The sequence below is a fragment of the Oncorhynchus clarkii genome, chromosome 1, assembly GCF_045791955.1.
Source record: "Oncorhynchus clarkii lewisi isolate Uvic-CL-2024 chromosome 1, UVic_Ocla_1.0, whole genome shotgun sequence".
NCBI lineage: Eukaryota > Metazoa > Chordata > Actinopteri > Salmoniformes > Salmonidae > Oncorhynchus > Oncorhynchus clarkii.
In genome coordinates, this window is record NC_092147.1 from 4,238,287 (window position 1) to 4,259,301 (window position 21,015).

The window sequence follows — 21,015 nt, forward strand, 5'->3', positions numbered from 1 at the left end:
AGCATGGCCACCAGCATGGCCAGCAGCATGGCCACCAGCATGGCCACCAGCATGGCCACCAGCATGGCCAGCAGCATGGCCACCAGCATGGCCACCAGCATGGCCACCAGCATGGCCGGCAGCATGGCCACCAGCATGGCTGGCAGCATGGCTGGCAGCATGGCTAGCAGCATGGCTGGCAGCATGGCTGGCAGCATGGCTAGCAGCATGGCCACCAGCATGGCCACCAGCATGGCTACCAGCATGGCCACCAGCATGGCCACCAGCATGGCTACCAGCATGGCTAGCAGCATGGCTACCAGCATGGCTACCAGCATGGCTAGCAGCATGGCTAGCAGCATGGCTACCAGCATGGCTGGCAGCATGGCTACCAGCATGGCTAGCAGCATGGCTAGCAGCATGGCCACCAGCATGGCTAGCAGCATGGCCACCAGCATGGCCACCAGCATGGCCAGCAGCATGGCTACCAGCATGGCCACCAGCATGGCCACCAGCATGGCCAGCAGCATGGCCACCTGCATGGCTACCAGCATGGCTAGCAGCATGGCTAGCAGCATTGCCACCAGCATGGCCACCAGCATGGCCACCAGCATGGCTAGCAGCATGGCCACCAGCATGGCCACCAGCATGGCCAGCAGCATGGCTACCAGCATGGCCACCAGCATGGCTACCAGCATGGCCACCAGCATGGCTACCAGCATGGCCACCAGCATGGCAACCAGCATGGCCAGCAGCATGGCCAGCAGCATGGCTACCAGCATGGCCACCAGCATGGCTAGCAGCATGGCCACCAGCATGGCCACCAGCATGGCCAGCAGCATGGCCACCAGCATGGCAACCAGCATGGCTACCAGCATGGCTACCAGCATGGCCACCAGCATGGCTACCAGCATGGCCACCAGCATGGCTACCAGCATGGCTACCAGCATGGCCACCAGCATGGCTACCAGCATGGCCAGCAGCATGGCTACCAGCATGGCCACCAGCATGGCCACCAGCATGGCTAGCAGCATGGCCACCAGCATGGCCACCAGCATGGCCAGCAGCATGGCCACCAGCATGGCCACCAGCATGGCCACCAGCATGGCCAGCAGCATGGCCACCAGCATGGCCACCAGCATGGCTGGCAGCATGGCTGGCAGCATGGCTAGCAGCATGGCTGGCAGCATGGCTGGCAGCATGGCTAGCAGCATGGCCACCAGCATGGCCACCAGCATGGCTACCAGCATGGCCACCAGCATGGCCACCAGCATGGCTACCAGCATGGCTAGCAGCATGGCTACCAGCATGGCTAGCAGCATGGCTAGCAGCATGGCTAGCAGCATGGCTACCAGCATGGCTGGCAGCATGGCTAGCAGCATGGCTAGCAGCATGGCTAGCAGCATGGCCACCAGCATGGCCACCAGCATGGCTACCAGCATGGCTAGCAGCATGGCTACCAGCATGGCTACCAGCATGGCTACCAGCATGGCTACCAGCATGGCCACCAGCATGGCCACCAGCATGGCTAGCAGCATGGCCACCAGCATGGCTAGCAGCATGGCCACCAGCATGGCTAGCAGCATGGCCACCAGCATGGCCAGCAGCATGGCCGGCAGCATGGCTAGCAGCATGGCCACCAGCATGGCCACCAGCATGGCCAGCAGCATGGCCACCAGCATGGCCACCAGCATGGCCACCAGCATGGCCAGCAGCATGGCTACCAGCATGGCCACCAGCATGGCCACCAGCATGGCCAGCAGCATGGCTACCAGCATGGCTACCAGCATGGCCACCAGCATGGCTAGCAGCATGGCTACCAGCATGGCTACCAGCATGGCTACCAGCATGGCCACCAGCAAGGCTACCAGCATGGCCACCAGCATGGCCACCAGCATGGCCAGCAGCATGGCCAGCAGCATGGCTAGCAGCATGGCTAGCAGCATGGCTACCAGCATGGCCACCAGCATGGCCACCAGCATGGCCACCAGCATGGCTACCAGCATGGCTAGCAGCATGGCCACCAGCATGGCCACCAGCATGGCTACCAGCATGGCCACCAGCATGGCTACCAGCATGGCCACCAGCATGGCTACCAGCATGGCTACCAGCATGGCCACCAGCATGGCTACCAGCATGGCTACCAGCATGGCCACCAGCATGGCTACCAGCATGGCTAGCAGCATGTTGTGCTTAGTGGGACAATCATTTGTTTTCCAACAAGACAATGACCCAACACACCTCCAGGCTATGACAACGACCCAACACATCTCCAGGCTCTGACAACGACCCAACACACCTCCAGGCTCTGACAATGACCCAACACACCTCCAGGCTCTGACAATGACCCAACACACCTCCAGGCTCTGACAATGACCCAACACACCTCCAGGCTCTGACAATGACCCAACACACCTCCAGGCTCTGACAATGACCCAACACACCTCCAGGCTCTGACAATGACCCAACACACCTCCAGGCTCTGACAATGACCCAACACACCTCAAGGCTCTGACAACGACCCAACACACCTCCAGGCTCTGACAACGACCCAACACACCTCCAGGCTCTGACAATGACCCAACACACCTCCAGGCTCTGACAATGACCCAACACACCTCCAGGCTCTGACAACGACCCAACACACCTCCAGGCTCTGACAATGACCCAACACACCTCCAGGCTCTGACAACGATCCAACACACCTCCAGGCTCTGACAATGACCCAACACACCTCCAGGCTCTGACAACGACCCAACACACCTCCAGGCTCTGACAACGACCCAACACACCTCCAGGCTCTGACAATGACCCAACACACCTCCAGGCTCTGACAATGACCCAACACACCTCCAGGCTCTGACAACGACCCAACACACCTCCAGGCTCTGACAACGACCCAACACACCTCCAGGCTCTGACAACGACCCAACACACCTCCAGGCTCTGACAACGACCCAACACACCTCCAGGCTCTGACAATGACCCAACACACCTCCAGGCTCTGACAATGACCCAACACACCTCCAGGCTATGACAATGACCCAACACACCTCCAGGCTCTGACAATGACCCAACACACCTCCAGGCTCTGATAATGACCCAACACACCTCCAGGCTATGACAATGATCCAACACACCTCCAGGCTCTGACAATGACCCAACACACCTCCAGGCTCTGACAACGACCCAACACACCTCCAGGCTCTGACAACGACCCAACACACCTCCAGGCTCTGACAACGACCCAACACACCTCCAGGCTCTGTAACGACCCAACACACCTCCAGGCTCTGACAACGACCCAACACACCACCAGGCTCTGACAATGACCCAACACACCTCCAGGCTCTGACAATGACCCAACACACCTCCAGGCTATGACAACGACCCAACACACCTCCAGGCTCTGACAATGACCCAACACACCTCCAGGCTCTGACAATGACCCAACACACCTCCAGGCTCTGACAATGACCCAACACACCTCCAGGCTCTGACAATGACCCAACACACCTCCAGGCTCTGACAATGACCCAACACACCTCCAGGCTCTGACAATGACCCAACACACCTCAAGGCTCTGACAACGACCCAACACACCTCCAGGCTCTGACAACGACCCAACACACCTCCAGGCTCTGACAATGACCCAACACACCTCCAGGCTCTGACAATGACCCAACACACCTCCAGGCTCTGACAACGACCCAACACACCTCCAGGCTCTGACAATGACCCAACACACCTCCAGGCTCTGACAACGATCCAACACACCTCCAGGCTCTGACAATGACCCAACACACCTCCAGGCTCTGACAACGACCCAACACACCTCCAGGCTCTGACAACGACAGTAGATTTTTGAGATGACTAATGAAAAGCGCTATACAAATTAAATGTATTATTATAACGTAAATATAGAATAGAGAAAACCATAAGTAGCATATTTTCTGTCATGTATTCTGAGATATAGGTGTTGGTGTGAGCAGACAGTAGGCCTTTAGTATTATACAAAGAGTTGCTGCCCCCTAGTGGGAAAACGGAGAACACTAAACTGCACAAAACGTTGGAACACCGGTCTGTCTGTGAGAGAGAGAGAAACTGCACAGCAAGATTGATTCAATCAAACACACGTGCCGAAAGGTAGAAAAGCTAAGCACTGTTAGTGAATTGACTGTACGCAGCGAATAACAGCATCGGTCATGTGGGATGGACTAGCTACCCAGTTCACTCAGTCATGTAGCTGGACTAGCTACCCAGTTCATTTAGTCATGTGGGCTTGACTAGCTACCCAGTCATGTAGCTAGACTAGCTACCTAGTTCATTTAGTCATGTGGGCTGGACTAGCTACCTAGTTCATTTAGTCATGTGGGATGGAGTAGCTACCCAGTTCATTTAGTCATGTGGGCTGGACTAGCTACCCAGTTCATTTAGTCATGTGGGATGGACTAGCTACCCAGTTCGCTTAGTCATGTAGCTGGACTAGCTACCCAGTTCATTTAGTCATGTAGCTGGACTAGCTACCCAGTTCGCTTAGTCATGTAGCTGGACTAGCTACCCAGTTCGCTTAGTCATGTAGCTGGACTAGCTACCCAGTTCATTTAGTCATGTGGGATGGACTAGCTACCCAGTCCACTCAGTCACTGTGGAAGTAGGTCTACAGCGTGACTAGATGACAGATCAACATGGGAATGAATGAGTGAGGTGGTTAGTAGCAGGTGAACAGGTATGTAGCAGGTGAGCAGGTATGTAGCAGGTGAACAGGTATGTAGCAGGTGAGCAGGTATGTAGCAGGTGAACAGGTACGTAGCAGGAGAACAGGTACGTAGCAGGTGAACAGGTATGTAGCAGGTGAGCAGGTATGTAGCAGGAGAACAGGTGGACCATGATAAGACTGGAATGGACCACACGTGGACTTACTTCTGGTTTCATGGACGGGGGCACCAGGATTTGGGAAGGTGGCGGCAGCAAGCTGGAGAATGGGTGCAGTGCCAGGGTGATGGTCTGATGGTGAGAGGACAGGGGGATAGAGGGAGGGCGAGAGAGAGAGAGAGGGAGGGACGGACGGAGGATGAGAGAGAGGGAGATAGGGAGAGAGGAAGGGTTGGAGAGAGAGAGGGAGGGACGGACGGAGGATGAGAGAGAGAGGGAGGTAGGGAGAGAGGAAGGGTTGGAGAGAGAGAGGGAGGGACGGACAGAGGATGAGAGAGAGAGGGAGGTAGAGAGAGAGGAAGGGTCAGAGAGAGAGAGAGGGAGAGAGGAAGGGTTGGAGAGCGAGAGAGAGGGAGGGACAGACGGACGGAGAGGGTGAGAAAGGGAGGGAGAGAAAGGAGGGTTGGAGAGAGAAGGAGACAGAGAGATTGAGGTGAATAAGGGGCTGGGTTAATGGCTGGTGGTGAATGGAATCATTGAAGCAGCAGCCACAATAAAATGATGTGCAGTATGAGGACACAGCCACAAGATGGCCACAGTGTACATACAACTAACACACCTGGTCGTCTAGGTCTTACACCACAGTGTAAGACAGTCTGATACACGTGTTAACCTCATTCCACGGAGGGTAGAGTATCTGAGGGTTTTCACTCCTCCCTTGTACTTGACTGATGAATTAAGGTCACTAATTAATAAATAACTCCGCTCACCTGGTCGTCTGTGTCTTAGTAAGGAACTCCCCTCACCTGGTCGTCTAGGTCTTAGTAAGGAACTCCCCTCACCTGGTCGTCTAGGTCTCAGTAAGGAACTCCCCTCACCTGGTCGTCTAGGTCTCAGTAAGGAACTCCCCTCACCTGGTCATCTAGGTCTTAGTAAGGAACTCCCCTCACCTGGTCGTCTAGGTCTTAGTAAGGAACTCCCCTCACATGATCGTCTAGGGCTCAGTAAGGAACTCCCCTCACCTGGTCGTCTAGGTCTCAGTAAGGATCTCCCCTCACCTGGTCGTCTAGGTCTCAGTAAGGAACTCCCCTCACCTGGTCGTCTAGGTCTCAGTAAGGAACTCCCCTCACCTGGTCGTCTAGGTCTCAGTAAGGAACTCCCCTCACCTGGTCGTCTAGGGCTCAGTAAGGAACTCCCCTCACCTGGTCGTCTAGGTCTCAGTAAGGATCTCCCCTCACCTGGTCGTCTAGGTCTCAGTAAGGAACTCCCCTCACCTGGTCGTCTAGGTCTCAGTAAGGAACTCCCCTCACCTGGTCGTCTAGGTCTCAGTAAGGATCTCCCCTCACCTGGTCGTCTAGGTCTCAGTAAGGAACTCTCCTCACCTGGTCGTCTAGGTCTCAGTAAGGAACTCTCCTCACCTGGTCGTCTAGGTCTCAGTAAGGAACTCTCCTCACCTGGTCGTCTAGGTCTCAGTAAGGAACTCTCCTCACCTGGTCGTCTAGGTCTCAGTAAGGAACTCTCCTCACCTGGTCGTCTAGGTCTCAGTAAGGAACTCTCCTCACCTGGTCGTCTAGGTCTCAGTAAGGAACTCTCCTCACCTGGTCGTCTAGGTCTCAGTAAGGAACTCTCCTCACCTGGTCGTCTAGGTCTCAGTAAGGAACTCTCCTCACCTGGTCGTCTAGGTCTCAGTAAGGAACTCTCCTCACCTGGTCATCTAGGTCTCAGTAAGGAACTCTCCTCACCTGGTCGTCTAGGTCTCAGTAAGGAACTCTCCTCACCTGGTTGTCTAGGTCTCAGTAAGGAACTCTCCTCACCAGGTCGTCTAGGTCTCAGTAAGGAACTCTCCTCACCTGGTCGTCTAGGTCTCAGTAAGGAACCCCTCACCTGGTCGTCTAGGTCTCAGTAAGGAACCCCTCACCTGGTCGTCTAGGTCTCAGTAAGGAACCCCTCACCTGGTCGTCTAGGTCTCAGTAAGGAACCCCTCACCTGGTCGTCTAGGTCTTAATTCAAAGGAAAAACCAAAGAACTGCAGACACTCGGCCCTCTATAGAACGAGTTTGATACCTATGGTCTAATAGAATGAATGGAAATGGTGGTGTGGATAGACATTTATGGATTAAAGTGGAAAATAATGGTGAAATAATACTCCATCGAAACCCCAAAAAGTTAATAAACTTTTGAAGTAGGTAGGTTTTTCAATCATCCCCAATGTGTGTTGAAAAGTGACTCGGTCAACTCTCCTATTGGGCAATACATTTACCCACCAGTACCCTGGATCAGCACCCTCTCTACCACCAGTACCCTGGATCAGCTCTCTCTACCACCAGTACCCTGGATCAGCCCCCTCTCTACCACCAGTACCCTGGATCAGCCCCCTCTCTACCACCAGTACCCTGGATCAGCACCCTCTCTACCACCAGTACCCTGGATCAGCCCCCTCTCTACCACCAGTACCCTGGATCAGCACCCTCTCTACCACCAGTACCCTGGATCAGCACCCTCTCTACCACCAGTACCCTGGATCAGCCCCCTCTCTACCACCAGTACCCTGGATCAGCACCCTCTCTACCACCAGTACCCTAGATCAGCCCCCTCTCTACCACCAGTACCCTAGATCAGCCCCCTCTCTACCACCAGTACCCTGGATCAGCCGCCTCTCTACCACCAGTACCCTGGATCAGCTGCCTCTCTACCACCAGTACCCTGGATCAGCACCCTCTCTACCACCAGTACCCTGGATCATCCCCCCCTCTCTACCACCAGTACCCTGGATCAGCAACCTCTCTACCACCAGTACCCTGGATCAGCCCTCCCTCTCTACCACCAGTACCCTGGATAAGCCCCCCCTCTACCACCAGTACCCTGGATCAGCCCCCCCTTTACCACCAGTACCCTGGATCAGTCCCCCCCTCTACCACCAGTACCCTGGATCAGCTGCCTATCTACCACCAGTACCCTGGATCAGCCTCCCCCCTCTCTACCACCAGTACCCTGGATCAGCCCCTCCCTGTCTACCACCAGTACCATGGATCAGCCCCTCCCTCTCTACCACCAGTACCCTGGATCAGCTGCCTCTCTACCACCAGTACCCTGGATCAGCTGCCTCTCTACCACCAGTACCCTGGATCAGCCCCCTCTCTACCACCAGTACCCTAGATCAGCCCCCTCTCTAATACCAGTACCCTGGATAAGCCCCCTCTCTACCACCAGTACCCTGGATCAGCACCCTCTCTACCACCAGTACCCTGGATCAGCACCCTCTCTACCACCAGTACCCTGGATCAGCTGCCTCTCTACCACCAGTACCCTGGATCAGCCCCCTCTCTACCACCAGTACCCTGTATCAGCTGCCTCTCTACCACCAGTACCCTGGATCAGCCCCCTCTCTACCACCAGTACCCTGGATCAGCCCCCTCTCTACCACCAGTACCCTGGATCAGCTGCCTCTCCACCACCAGTACCCTGGATCAGCCCCCTCTCTACCACCAGTACCCTGGATCAGCTGCCTCTCTACCACCAGTACCCTGGATCAGACCCTCCCTCTCTACCACCAGTAACCTGGATCAGACCCTGCCTCTCTACCACCAGTACCCTGGATCAGCTGCCTCTCTACCACCAGTACCCTGGATCAGCTGCCTCTCTACCACCAGTACCCTGGATCAGCCCCCTCTCTACCACCAGTACCCTGGATCAGCCCCCTCTCTACCACCAGTACCCTGGATCAGCCGCCTCTCTACCACCAGTACCCTGGATCAGCTGCCTCTCTACCACCAGTACCCTGGATCAGCTGCCTCTCTACCACCAGTACCCTGGATCAGCCCCTCCCTCTCTACCACCAGTACCCTGGATCCGCTGCCTCTCTACTACCAGTACCCTGGATCAGCCCCCTCTCTACCACCAGTACCCTGGATCAGCTGCCTCTCTACCACCAGTACCCTGGATCAGTTGCCTCTCTACCACCAGTACCCTGGATCAGCCCCTCCCTCTCTACCACCAGTACCCTGGATCAGCCCCTCCCTCTCTACCACCAGTACCCTGGATCAGCTGCCTCTCTACCACCAGTACCCTGGATCAGCCGCCTCTCTACCACCAGTACCCTAGATCAGCCCCCTCTCAACCACCAGTACCCTGGATCAGCACCCTCTCTACCACCAGTACTCTGGATCAGCCCCCTCTCTACCACCAGTACCCTGGATCAGCACCCTCTCTACCACCAGTACCCTGGATCAGCCGCCTCTCTACCACCAGTACCCTGGATCAGCCCCCTACCACCAGTACCCTACCACCAGTACAGTACCCTGGATCAGTTGCCTCTCTACCACCATACCACCAGTACCCTACCACCAGTACCCTGGATCAGCTGCCTCTCTACCACCAGTACCCTGGATCAGCCGCCTCTCTACCACCAGTACCCTAGATCAGCCCCCTCTCAACCACCAGTACCCTGGATCAGCACCCTCTCTACCACCAGTACCAGTATCAGCCCCCTCTCTATCACCAGTACCCTGGATCAGCCCCCTCTCTACCACCAGTACCCTGGATCAGCTGCCTCTCCACCACCAGTACCCTGGATCAGCTGCCTCTCTACCACCAGTACCCTGGATCAGACCCTCCCTCTCTACCACCAGTACCCTGGATAAGACCCTCCCTCTCTACCACCAGTACCCTGGATCAGACCCTCCCTCTCTACCACCAGTAACCTGGATCAGACCCTGCCTCTCTACCACCAGTACCCTGGATCAGCTGCCTCTCTACCACCAGTACCCTGGATCAGCTGCCTCTCTACCACCAGTACCCTGGATCAGCTGTACCCTGGATCAGCCGCCTCTCTACCACCAGTACCCTGGATCAGCACCCACTCTACCACCAGTACCCTGAATCAGCCCCCTCTCTACCACCAGTACCCTGGATCAGCACCCACTCTACCACCAGTACCCTGAATCAGCCCCCTCTCTACCACCAGTACCCTGGATCAGCCCCCTCTCTATCACCAGTACCCTGGATCAGCCCCCTCTCTACCACCAGTACCCTGGATCAGCTGCCTCTCCACCACCAGTACCCTGGATCAGACCCTCCCTCTCTACCACCAGTACCCTGGATCAGACCCTCCCTCTCTACCACCAGTAACCTGGATCAGACCCTGCCTCTCTACCACCAGTACCCTGGATCAGCTGCCTCTCTACCACCAGTACCTTGGATCAGCCCCTCCCTCTCTACCACCAGTACCCTGGATCAGCCCCCTCTCTACCACCAGTACCCTGGATCAGCCGCCTCTCTACCACCAGTACCCTGGATCAGCCGCCTCTCTACCACCAGTACCCTGGATCAGCCCCTCCCTCTCTACCACCAGTACCCTGGATCAGCCCCCTCTCTAGCACCAGTACCCTGGATCAGCTGCCTCTCTACCACCAGTACCCTGGATCAGCTGCCTCTCTACCACCAGTACCCTGGATCAGCCCCTCCCTCTCTACCACCAGTACCCTGGATCAGCCCCTCCCTCTCTACCACCAGTACCCTGGATCAGCCCCTCCCTCTCTACCACCAGTACCCTGGATCAGCTGCCTCTCTACCACCAGTACCCTGGATCAGCTGCCTCTCTACCACCAGTACCCTGGATCAGCTGCCTCTCTACCACCAGTACCCTGGATCAGCCCCTCCCTCTCTACCACCAGTACCCTGGATCCGCTGCCTCTCTACCACCAGTACCCTGGATCCGCTGCCTCTCTACCACCAGTGTACCCTGGATCAGCTGCCTCTCTACCACCAGTACCCTGGATCAGCTGCCTCTCTACCACCAGTGTACCCTGGATCTGCTGCCTCTCTACCACCAGTACCCTGGATCAGCTGCCTCTCTACCACCAGTACCCTGGATCAGCCCCTCCCTCTCTACCACCAGTACCCTGGATCAGCCCCCTCTCTACCACCAGTACCCTGGATCAGCCGCCTCTCTACCACCAGTACCCTGGATCAGCCCCTCCCTCTCTACCACCAGTGTACCCTGGATCAGCCCCCTCTCTACCACCAGTACCCTGGATCAGCCCCCTCTCTACCACCAGTACCCTGGATCAGCCCCCTCTCTACCACCAGTACCCTGGATCAGCCCCCTCTCTACCACCAGTACCCTGGATCAGCCCCCTCTCTACCACCAGTACCCTGGATCAGCACCCTCTCTACCACCAGTACCCTGGATCAGCACCCTCTCTACCACCAGTACCCTGGATCAGCCGCCTCTCTACCACCAGTACCCTGGATCAGCCCCCTCTCTACCACCAGTACCCTGGATCAGCCCCCTCTCTATCACCAGTACCCTGGATCAGCCCCCTCTCTACCACCAGTACCCTGGATCAGCCCCCTCTCTACCACCAGTACCCTGGATCAGCTGCCTCTCCACCACCAGTACCCTGGATCAGCTGCCTCTCTACCACCAGTACCCTGGATCAGACCCTCCCTCTCTACCACCAGTACCCTGGATAAGACCCTCCCTCTCTACCACCAGTACCCTGGATCAGACCCTCCCTCTCTACCACCAGTAACCTGGATCAGACCCTGCCTCTCTACCACCAGTACCCTGGATCAGCTGCCTCTCTACCACCAGTACCCTGGATCAGCTGCCTCTCTACCACCAGTACCCTGGATCAGCCCCTCCCTCTCTACCACCAGTACCCTGGATCAGCCGCCTCTCTACCACCAGTACCCTGGATCAGCACCCACTCTACCACCAGTACCCTGAATCAGCCCCCTCTCTACCACCAGTACCCTGGATCAGCCCCCTCTCTATCACCAGTACCCTGGATCAGCCCCCTCTCTACCACCAGTACCCTGGATCAGCTGCCTCTCCACCACCAGTACCCTGGATCAGACCCTCCCTCTCTACCACCAGTACCCTGGATCAGACCCTCCCTCTCTACCACCAGTAACCTGGATCAGACCCTGCCTCTCTACCACCAGTACCCTGGATCAGCTGCCTCTCTACCACCAGTACCTTGGATCAGCCCCTCCCTCTCTACCACCAGTACCCTGGATCAGCCCCCTCTCTACCACCAGTACCCTGGATCAGCCGCCTCTCTACCACCAGTACCCTGGATCAGCCGCCTCTCTACCACCAGTACCCTGGATCAGCCCCTCCCTCTCTACCACCAGTACCCTGGATCAGCCCCCTCTCTAGCACCAGTACCCTGGATCAGCTGCCTCTCTACCACCAGTACCCTGGATCAGCTGCCTCTCTACCACCAGTACCCTGGATCAGCCCCTCCCTCTCTACCACCAGTACCCTGGATCAGCCCCTCCCTCTCTACCACCAGTACCCTGGATCAGCCCCTCCCTCTCTACCACCAGTACCCTGGATCAGCTGCCTCTCTACCACCAGTACCCTGGATCAGCTGCCTCTCTACCACCAGTACCCTGGATCAGCTGCCTCTCTACCACCAGTACCCTGGATCAGCCCCTCCCTCTCTACCACCAGTACCCTGGATCCGCTGCCTCTCTACCACCAGTACCCTGGATCCGCTGCCTCTCTACCACCAGTGTACCCTGGATCAGCTGCCTCTCTACCACCAGTACCCTGGATCAGCTGCCTCTCTACCACCAGTGTACCCTGGATCTGCTGCCTCTCTACCACCAGTACCCTGGATCAGCTGCCTCTCTACCACCAGTACCCTGGATCAGCCCCTCCCTCTCTACCACCAGTACCCTGGATCAGCCCCCTCTCTACCACCAGTACCCTGGATCAGCCGCCTCTCTACCACCAGTACCCTGGATCAGCCCCTCCCTCTCTACCACCAGTGTACCCTGGATCAGCCCCCTCTCTACCACCAGTACCCTGGATCAGCCCCCTCTCTACCACCAGTACCCTGGATCAGCCCCCTCTCTACCACCAGTACCCTGGATCAGCCCCCTCTCTACCACCAGTACCCTGGATCAGCCCCCTCTCTACCACCAGTACCCTGGATCAGCACCCTCTCTACCACCAGTACCCTGGATCAGCACCCTCTCTACCACCAGTACCCTGGATCAGCCGCCTCTCTACCACCAGTACCCTGGATCAGCCCCCTCTCTACCACCAGTACCCTGGATCAGCCCCCTCTCTATCACCAGTACCCTGGATCAGCCCCCTCTCTACCACCAGTACCCTGGATCAGCCCCCTCTCTACCACCAGTACCCTGGATCAGCTGCCTCTCCACCACCAGTACCCTGGATCAGCTGCCTCTCTACCACCAGTACCCTGGATCAGACCCTCCCTCTCTACCACCAGTACCCTGGATAAGACCCTCCCTCTCTACCACCAGTACCCTGGATCAGACCCTCCCTCTCTACCACCAGTAACCTGGATCAGACCCTGCCTCTCTACCACCAGTACCCTGGATCAGCTGCCTCTCTACCACCAGTACCCTGGATCAGCTGCCTCTCTACCACCAGTACCCTGGATCAGCCCCTCCCTCTCTACCACCAGTACCCTGGATCAGCCGCCTCTCTACCACCAGTACCCTGGATCAGCACCCACTCTACCACCAGTACCCTGAATCAGCCCCCTCTCTACCACCAGTACCCTGGATCAGCCCCCTCTCTATCACCAGTACCCTGGATCAGCCCCCTCTCTACCACCAGTACCCTGGATCAGCTGCCTCTCCACCACCAGTACCCTGGATCAGACCCTCCCTCTCTACCACCAGTACCCTGGATCAGACCCTCCCTCTCTACCACCAGTAACCTGGATCAGACCCTGCCTCTCTACCACCAGTACCCTGGATCAGCTGCCTCTCTACCACCAGTACCTTGGATCAGCCCCTCCCTCTCTACCACCAGTACCCTGGATCAGCCCCCTCTCTACCACCAGTACCCTGGATCAGCCGCCTCTCTACCACCAGTACCCTGGATCAGCCGCCTCTCTACCACCAGTACCCTGGATCAGCCCCTCCCTCTCTACCACCAGTACCCTGGATCAGCCCCCTCTCTAGCACCAGTACCCTGGATCAGCTGCCTCTCTACCACCAGTACCCTGGATCAGCTGCCTCTCTACCACCAGTACCCTGGATCAGCCCCTCCCTCTCTACCACCAGTACCCTGGATCAGCCCCTCCCTCTCTACCACCAGTACCCTGGATCAGCCCCTCCCTCTCTACCACCAGTACCCTGGATCAGCTGCCTCTCTACCACCAGTACCCTGGATCAGCTGCCTCTCTACCACCAGTACCCTGGATCAGCTGCCTCTCTACCACCAGTACCCTGGATCAGCCCCTCCCTCTCTACCACCAGTACCCTGGATCCGCTGCCTCTCTACCACCAGTACCCTGGATCCGCTGCCTCTCTACCACCAGTGTACCCTGGATCAGCTGCCTCTCTACCACCAGTACCCTGGATCAGCTGCCTCTCTACCACCAGTGTACCCTGGATCTGCTGCCTCTCTACCACCAGTACCCTGGATCAGCTGCCTCTCTACCACCAGTACCCTGGATCAGCCCCTCCCTCTCTACCACCAGTACCCTGGATCAGCCCCCTCTCTACCACCAGTACCCTGGATCAGCCGCCTCTCTACCACCAGTACCCTGGATCAGCCCCTCCCTCTCTACCACCAGTGTACCCTGGATCAGCCCCCTCTCTACCACCAGTACCCTGGATCAGCCCCCTCTCTACCACCAGTACCCTGGATCAGCCCCCTCTCTACCACCAGTACCCTGGATCAGCCCCCTCTCTACCACCAGTACCCTGGATCAGCTGCCTCTCTACCACCAGTACCCTGGATCAGCCCCCTCTCTACCACCAGTACCCTGGATCAGCCCCCTCTCTACCACCAGTACCCTGGATCAGCTACACTGACCCCTGCTGGAGTCTAAATTGTAAAACAACTAATTGATTCCTCGCGTCCGCTGTCAAATCAAAATGTTACTTATCACATGCGCCAAATCACAATATAAAAGAAAGTTACAGTTACAGTTCATATAAGGATATCAGTTAATTTACATAAATTCATTCGGCCCTAATCTATGGATTTCACATGACTGGGAATACAGATATACATCTGTTGGTCACAGATACCTTAAAAACAAAGTAGGGGCGTGGACCAGAAAACCAGTCAGTATCTGGAGTGACCACCATTTTGCCTCATGCAGCTCAACACATCTCCTTCACATAGAGTTGATCAGGCTGCTGATTGTGGCCATGTGGAATGTTGTCCCACTCCTCTTCAATGGATGTGTGAAGATGCTGAATATTGGAGGGTACTGGAACACGCTGTCGGACCTGCTCGGACCTCATCCAAGAGGTTTTGAGTAGAACGCGAGAAGAGAGGAGTATCTCCTGATCCGAATGGTTCATAACTAGACTAGTACTACTAACACAAAATCAGGATATCAGAGAGCACCCTGGCTCCTCCCTCCTAGTAGCAGATATTACTACAATAGAGAATTGTACTACTACCCCAAATCCACCATCTCATCTCAGATATGTTTAGAGGACAAGACAAATGGACCGTAAACCCACCGGGCCAGACGGACCGTAAACACACCGGGCCAGACGGACCGTAAACCCACCGGGCCAGACGGACCGAAAACCCACCAGACGGACCATAAACCCACCGGACGGGCCGTAAACACACCGGACGGACCGTAAACACACCGGACGGACCGTAAACCCACCGGGCCAGACGGACCGTAAACCCACCGGGCCAGACGGACCGTAAACCCACCGGGCCAGACGGACCGTAAACCCACCGGGCCAGACGGACCGAAAACCCACTGGGCCAGACGGACCGAAAACCCACCGGGCCAGACGGACCGTAAACCCACCGGGCCAGACGGACCGTAAACCCACCAGAGGGCCCGTAAACCCACCAGAGGGCCTGTAAACCCACCAGACGGACCGTAAACCCACCAGACGGACCGTAAACCCACCGGGCCAGACGGACCGAAAACCCACCAGACGGACCGTAAACACACCGGGCCAGACGGACCATAAACCCACCAGACGGACCGTAAACCCACCGGCCCAGACGGACCGTAAACCCACCGGCCCGTAAACCCACCAGACGGACCGTAAACCCACCGGCCCAGACGGACCGTAAACCCACCAGACGGACCGTAAACCCACCGGGCCAGACGGACCGAAAACCCACCGGGCCAGACGGACCGAAAACCCACCGGGCCAGACGGACCGAAAACCCACCGGGCCAGACTGATTCTCTATAGTGCCCTACTTCTGATCAGGACCCATAGGACTGGTAGAAAGTAGTGCCCTACTTCTGATCAGGACCCATAGGACTGGTAGAAGGTAGTGCCCTACTTCTGATCAGGACCCATAGGACTGGTAGAAAGTAGTGCCCTACTTCTGATCAGGACCCATAGGACTGGTAGAAGGTAGTGCCCTACTTCTGATCAGGACCCATAGGACTGGTAGAAGGTAGTGCCCTACTTCTGATCAGGACCCATAGGACTGGTAGAAAGTAGTGCCCTACTTCTGATCAGGACCCATAGGACTGGTAGAAAGTAGTGCCCTACTTCTGATCAGGACCCATAGGACTGGTAGAAAGTAGTGCCCTACTTCTGATCAGGACCCATAGGACTGGTAGAAGGTAGTGCCCTACTTCTGATCAGGACCCATAGGACTGGTAGAAAGTAGTGCCCTACTTCTGATCAGGACCCATAGGACTGGTAGAAAGTAGTGCCCTACTTCTGATCAGGACCCATAGGACTGGTAGAAGGTAGTGCCCTACTTCTGATCAGGACCCATAGGACTGGTAGAAAGTAGTGCCCTACTTCTGACCAGGACCCATAGGACTGGTAGAAAGTAGTGCCCTACTTCTGATCAGGACCCATAGGACTGGTAGAAAGTAGTGCCCTACTTCTGATCAGGACCCATAGGACTGGTAGAAGGTAGTGCCCTACTTCTGATCAGGACCCATAGGACTGGTAGAAGGTAGAGCCCTACTTCTGATCAGGACCCATAGGACTGGTAGAAAGTAGTGCCCTTCTTCTGATCAGGACCCATAGGACTGGTAGAAGGTAGTGCCCTACTTCTGATCAGGACCCATAGGACTGGTAGAAAGTAGTGCCCTACTTCTGATCAGGACCCATAGGACTGGTAGAAGGTAGTGCCCTACTTCTGATCAGGACCCATAGGACTGGTAGAAGGTAGTGCCCTACTTCTGATCAGGACCCATAGGACTGGTAGAAAGTAGTGCCCTACTTCTGATCAGGACCCATAGGACTGGTAGAAAGTAGTGCCCTACTTCTGATCAGGACCCATAGGACTGGTAGAAAGTAGTGCCCTACTTCTGATCAGGACCCATAGGACTGGTAGAAGGTAGTGCCCTACTTCTGATCAGGACCCATAGGACTGGTAGAAAGTAGTGCCCTACTTCTGATCAGGACCCATAGGACTGGTAGAAAGTAGTGCCCTACTTCTGATCAGGACCCATAGGACTGGTAGAAGGTAGTGCCCTACTTCTGATCAGGACCCATAGGACTGGTAGAAAGTAGTGCCCTACTTCTGACCAGGACCCATAGGACTGGTAGAAAGTAGTGCCCTACTTCTGATCAGGACCCATAGGACTGGTAGAAAGTAGTGCCCTACTTCTGATCAGGACCCATAGGACTGGTAGAAGGTAGTGCCCTACTTCTGATCAGGACCCATAGGACTGGTAGAAGGTAGAGCCCTACTTCTGATCAGGACCCATAGGACTGGTAGAAAGTAGTGCCCTTCTTCTGATCAGGACCCATAGGACTGGTAGAAGGTAGTGCCCTACTTCTGATCAGGACCCATAGGACTGGTAGAAAGTAGTGCCCTACTTCTGATCAGGACCCATAGGACTGGTAGAAAGTAGTGCCCTACTTCTGATCAGGACCCATAGGACTGGTAGAAAGTAGTGCCCTACTTCTGATCAGGACCCATAGGACTGGTAGAAAGTAGTGCCCTACTTCTGATCAGGACCCATAGGACTGGTAGAAGGTAGTGCCCTACTTCTGATCAGGACCCATAGGACTGGTAGAAAGTAGTGCCCTACTTCTGATCAGGACCCATAGGACTGGTAGAAGGTAGTGCCCTACTTCTGATCAGGACCCATAGGACTGGTAGAAGGTAGTGCCCTACTTCTGATCAGGACCCATAGGACTGGTAGAAGGTAGTGCCCTACTTCTGATCAGGACCCATAGGACTGGTAGAAGGTAGTGCCCTACTTCTGATCAGGACCCATAGGACTGGTAGAAAGTAGTGCCCTACTTCTGATCAGGACCCATAGGACTGGTAGAAAGTAGTGCCCTACTTCTGATCAGGACCCATAGGACTGGTAGAAAGTAGTGCCCTACTTCTGATCAGGACCCATAGGACTGGTAGAAAGTAGTGCCCTACTTCTGATCAGGACCCATAGGACTGGTAGAAAGTAGTGCCCTACTTCTGATCAGGACCCATAGGACTGGTAGAAAGTAGTGCCCTACTTCTGATCAGGACCCATAGGACTGGTAGAAGGTAGTGCCCTACTTCTGATCAGGACCCATAGGACTGGTAGAAGGTAGTGCCCTACTTCTGATCAGGACCCATAGGACTGGTAGAAAGTAGTGCCCTACTTCTGATCAGGACCCATAGGACTGGTAGAAAGTAGTGCCCTACTTCTGATCAGGACCCATAGGACTGGTAGAAGGTAGTGCCCTACTTCTGATCAGGACCCATAGGACTGGTAGAAGGTAGTGCCCTACTTCTGATCAGGACCCATAGGACTGGTAGAAAGTAGTGCCCTACTTCTGATCAGGACCCATAGGACTAGTAGAAAGTAGTGCCCTACTTCTGATCAGGACCCATAGGACTGGTAGAAGGTAGTGCCCTACTTCTGATCAGGACCCATAGGACTTGTAGAAGGTAGTGCCCTACTTCTGATCAGGGCCCATAGGACTGATAGAAAGTAGTGCCCTACTTCTGATCAGCACCCATAGGACTGGTAGAAGGTAGTGCCCTACTTCTGATCAGGACCCATAGGACTGGTAGAAAGTAGTGCCCTACTTCTGATCAGGACCCATAGGACTGTAGGAAGGTAGTGCCCTACTTCTGATCAGGACCCACAGGACTGGTAGAAAGTAGTGCCCTTCTTCTGATCAGGACCCATAGGACTGGTAGAAAGTAGTGCCCTACTTCTGATCAGGACCCATAGGACTGGTAGAAAGTAGTGCCCTACTTCTGATCAGGACCCATAGGACTGGTAGAAAGTAGTGCCCTACTTCTGATCAGGACCCATAGGACTGGTAGAAAGTAGTGCCATACTTCTGATCAGGACCCATAGGACTGGTAGAAGGTAGTGCCCTACTTCTGATCAGGACCCATAGGACTGGTAGAAGGTAGTGCCCTACTTCTGATCAGGACCCATAGGACTGGTAGAAGGTAGTGCCCTACTTCTGATCAGGACCCATAGGACTGGTAGAAGGTAGTGCCCTACTTCTGATCAGGACCCATAGGACTGGTAGAAAGTAGTGCCCTACTTCTGATCAGGACCCATAGGACTGATAGAAGGTAGTGCCCTACTTCTGATCAGGACCCATAGGACTGGTAGAAAGTAGTGCCCTACTTCTGATCAGGACCCATAGGACTGGTAGAAAGTAGTGCCCTACTTCTGATCAGGACCCATAGGACTGGTAGAAGGTAGTGCCCTACTTCTGATCAGGGCCCATAGGACTGGTAGAAAGTAGTGCCCTACTTCTGATCAGGACCCATAGGACTGGTAGAAAGTAGTGCCCTACTTCTGATCAGGACCCATAGGACTGGTAGAAGGAAGTGCCCTACTTCTGATCAGGACCCATAGGACTGGTAGAAAGTAGTGCCCTACTTCTGATCAGGACCCATAGGACTGGTAGAAAGTAGTGCCCTACTTCTGATCAGGACCCATAGGACTGGTAGAAGGTAGTGCCCTACTTCTGATCAGGACCCATAGGACTGGTAGAAGGTAGTGCCCTACTTCTGATCAGGACCCATAGGACTGGTAGAAAGTAGTGCCCTACTTCTGATCAGGACCCATAGGACTGGTAGAAAGTAGTGCCCTACTTCTGATCAGGACCCATAGGACTGGTAGAAGGTAGTGCCCTACTTCTGATCAGGACCCATAGGACTGGTAGAAAGTAGTGCCCTACTTCTGATCAGGACCCATAGGACTGTAGGAAGGTAGTGCCCTACTTCTGATCAGGACCCATAGGACTGGTAGAAAGTAGTGCCCTTCTTCTGATCAGGACCCATAGGACTGGTAGAAGGTAGTGCCCTACTTCTGATCAGGACCCATAGGACTGGTAGAAAGTAGTGCCCTACTTCTGATCAGGACCCATAGGACTGGTAGAAGGTAGTGCCCTACTTCTGATCAGGACCCATAGGACTGGTAGAAGGTAGTGCCCTACTTCTGATCAGGACCCATAGGACAGGTAGAAAGTAGTGCCCTACTTCTGATCAGGACCCATAGGACTGATAGAAGGTAGTGCCCTACTTCTGATCAGGACCCATAGGACTGGTAGAAAGTAGTGCCCTACTTCTGATCAGGACCCATAGGACTGGTAGAAAGTAGTGCCCTACTTCTGATCAGGACCCATAGGACTGGTAGAAAGTAGTGCCCTACTTCTGATCAGGACCCATAGGACTGGTAGAAAGTAGTGCCCTACTTCTGATCAGGACCCATAGGACTGGTAGAAAGTAGTGCCCTACTTCTGATCAGGACCCATAGGACTGGTAGAAAGTAGTGCCCTACTTCTGAGCAGGACCCATAGGACTGGTAGAAAGTAGTGCCCTACTTCTGATCAGGACCCATAGAACTGGTAGAAAGTAGTGCCCTACTTCTGAGCAGGACCCATAGGACTGGTAGAAAGTAGTGCCCTACTTCTGATCAGGACCCATAGGACTGGTAGAAAGTAGTGCCCTACTTCTGAGCAGGACCCATAGGACTGGTAGAAAGTAGTGCCCTACGTAGGGAATAGATTGCCATTTAAGGACCTGGATGCCACAGTAATCCTGTCTTGTTTATCCCAACCATCAGACACCAGTTTAGCTAATGAGATGATTCCCCATCACTGACATTATCTTGTTTGGTGGAGGAATGCAGCTCAGTAGATCAGGCTGTCGGGAGGAGGAAGAGGAAATGGAGGAAGAGAGACACAGACAGACATATGACCATGTCCCATTATACCAGAACCCTCCCTGAAGCTATAA

At 55.3% G+C, this 21,015-nt stretch overlaps 1 protein-coding gene across 5 annotated transcripts in view; it reads right to left on the reverse strand.

The window, feature by feature from the left end:
• The window catches only part of LOC139414767 (tyrosine-protein kinase RYK-like), a 146,765-nt gene that overhangs the window by 38,213 nt on the left and 87,537 nt on the right, over positions 1-21,015 (reverse strand). For 3 of the 5 annotated variants that reach the window (XR_011634910.1, XR_011634909.1, XM_071162435.1), the window contains exon 8: positions 4,903-4,986. The exons of the other annotated variants lie outside the window; for them this stretch is intronic. Coding sequence is in view for 1 of the 3 variants with exons in the window: in XM_071162435.1 (XP_071018536.1) it covers positions 4,903-4,986 (84 nt within the window). In the remaining 2 variants the exon portion in view is untranslated. The remainder of the gene's footprint in view (positions 1-4,902; positions 4,987-21,015) is intronic. 5 annotated transcript variants of the gene reach the window in all.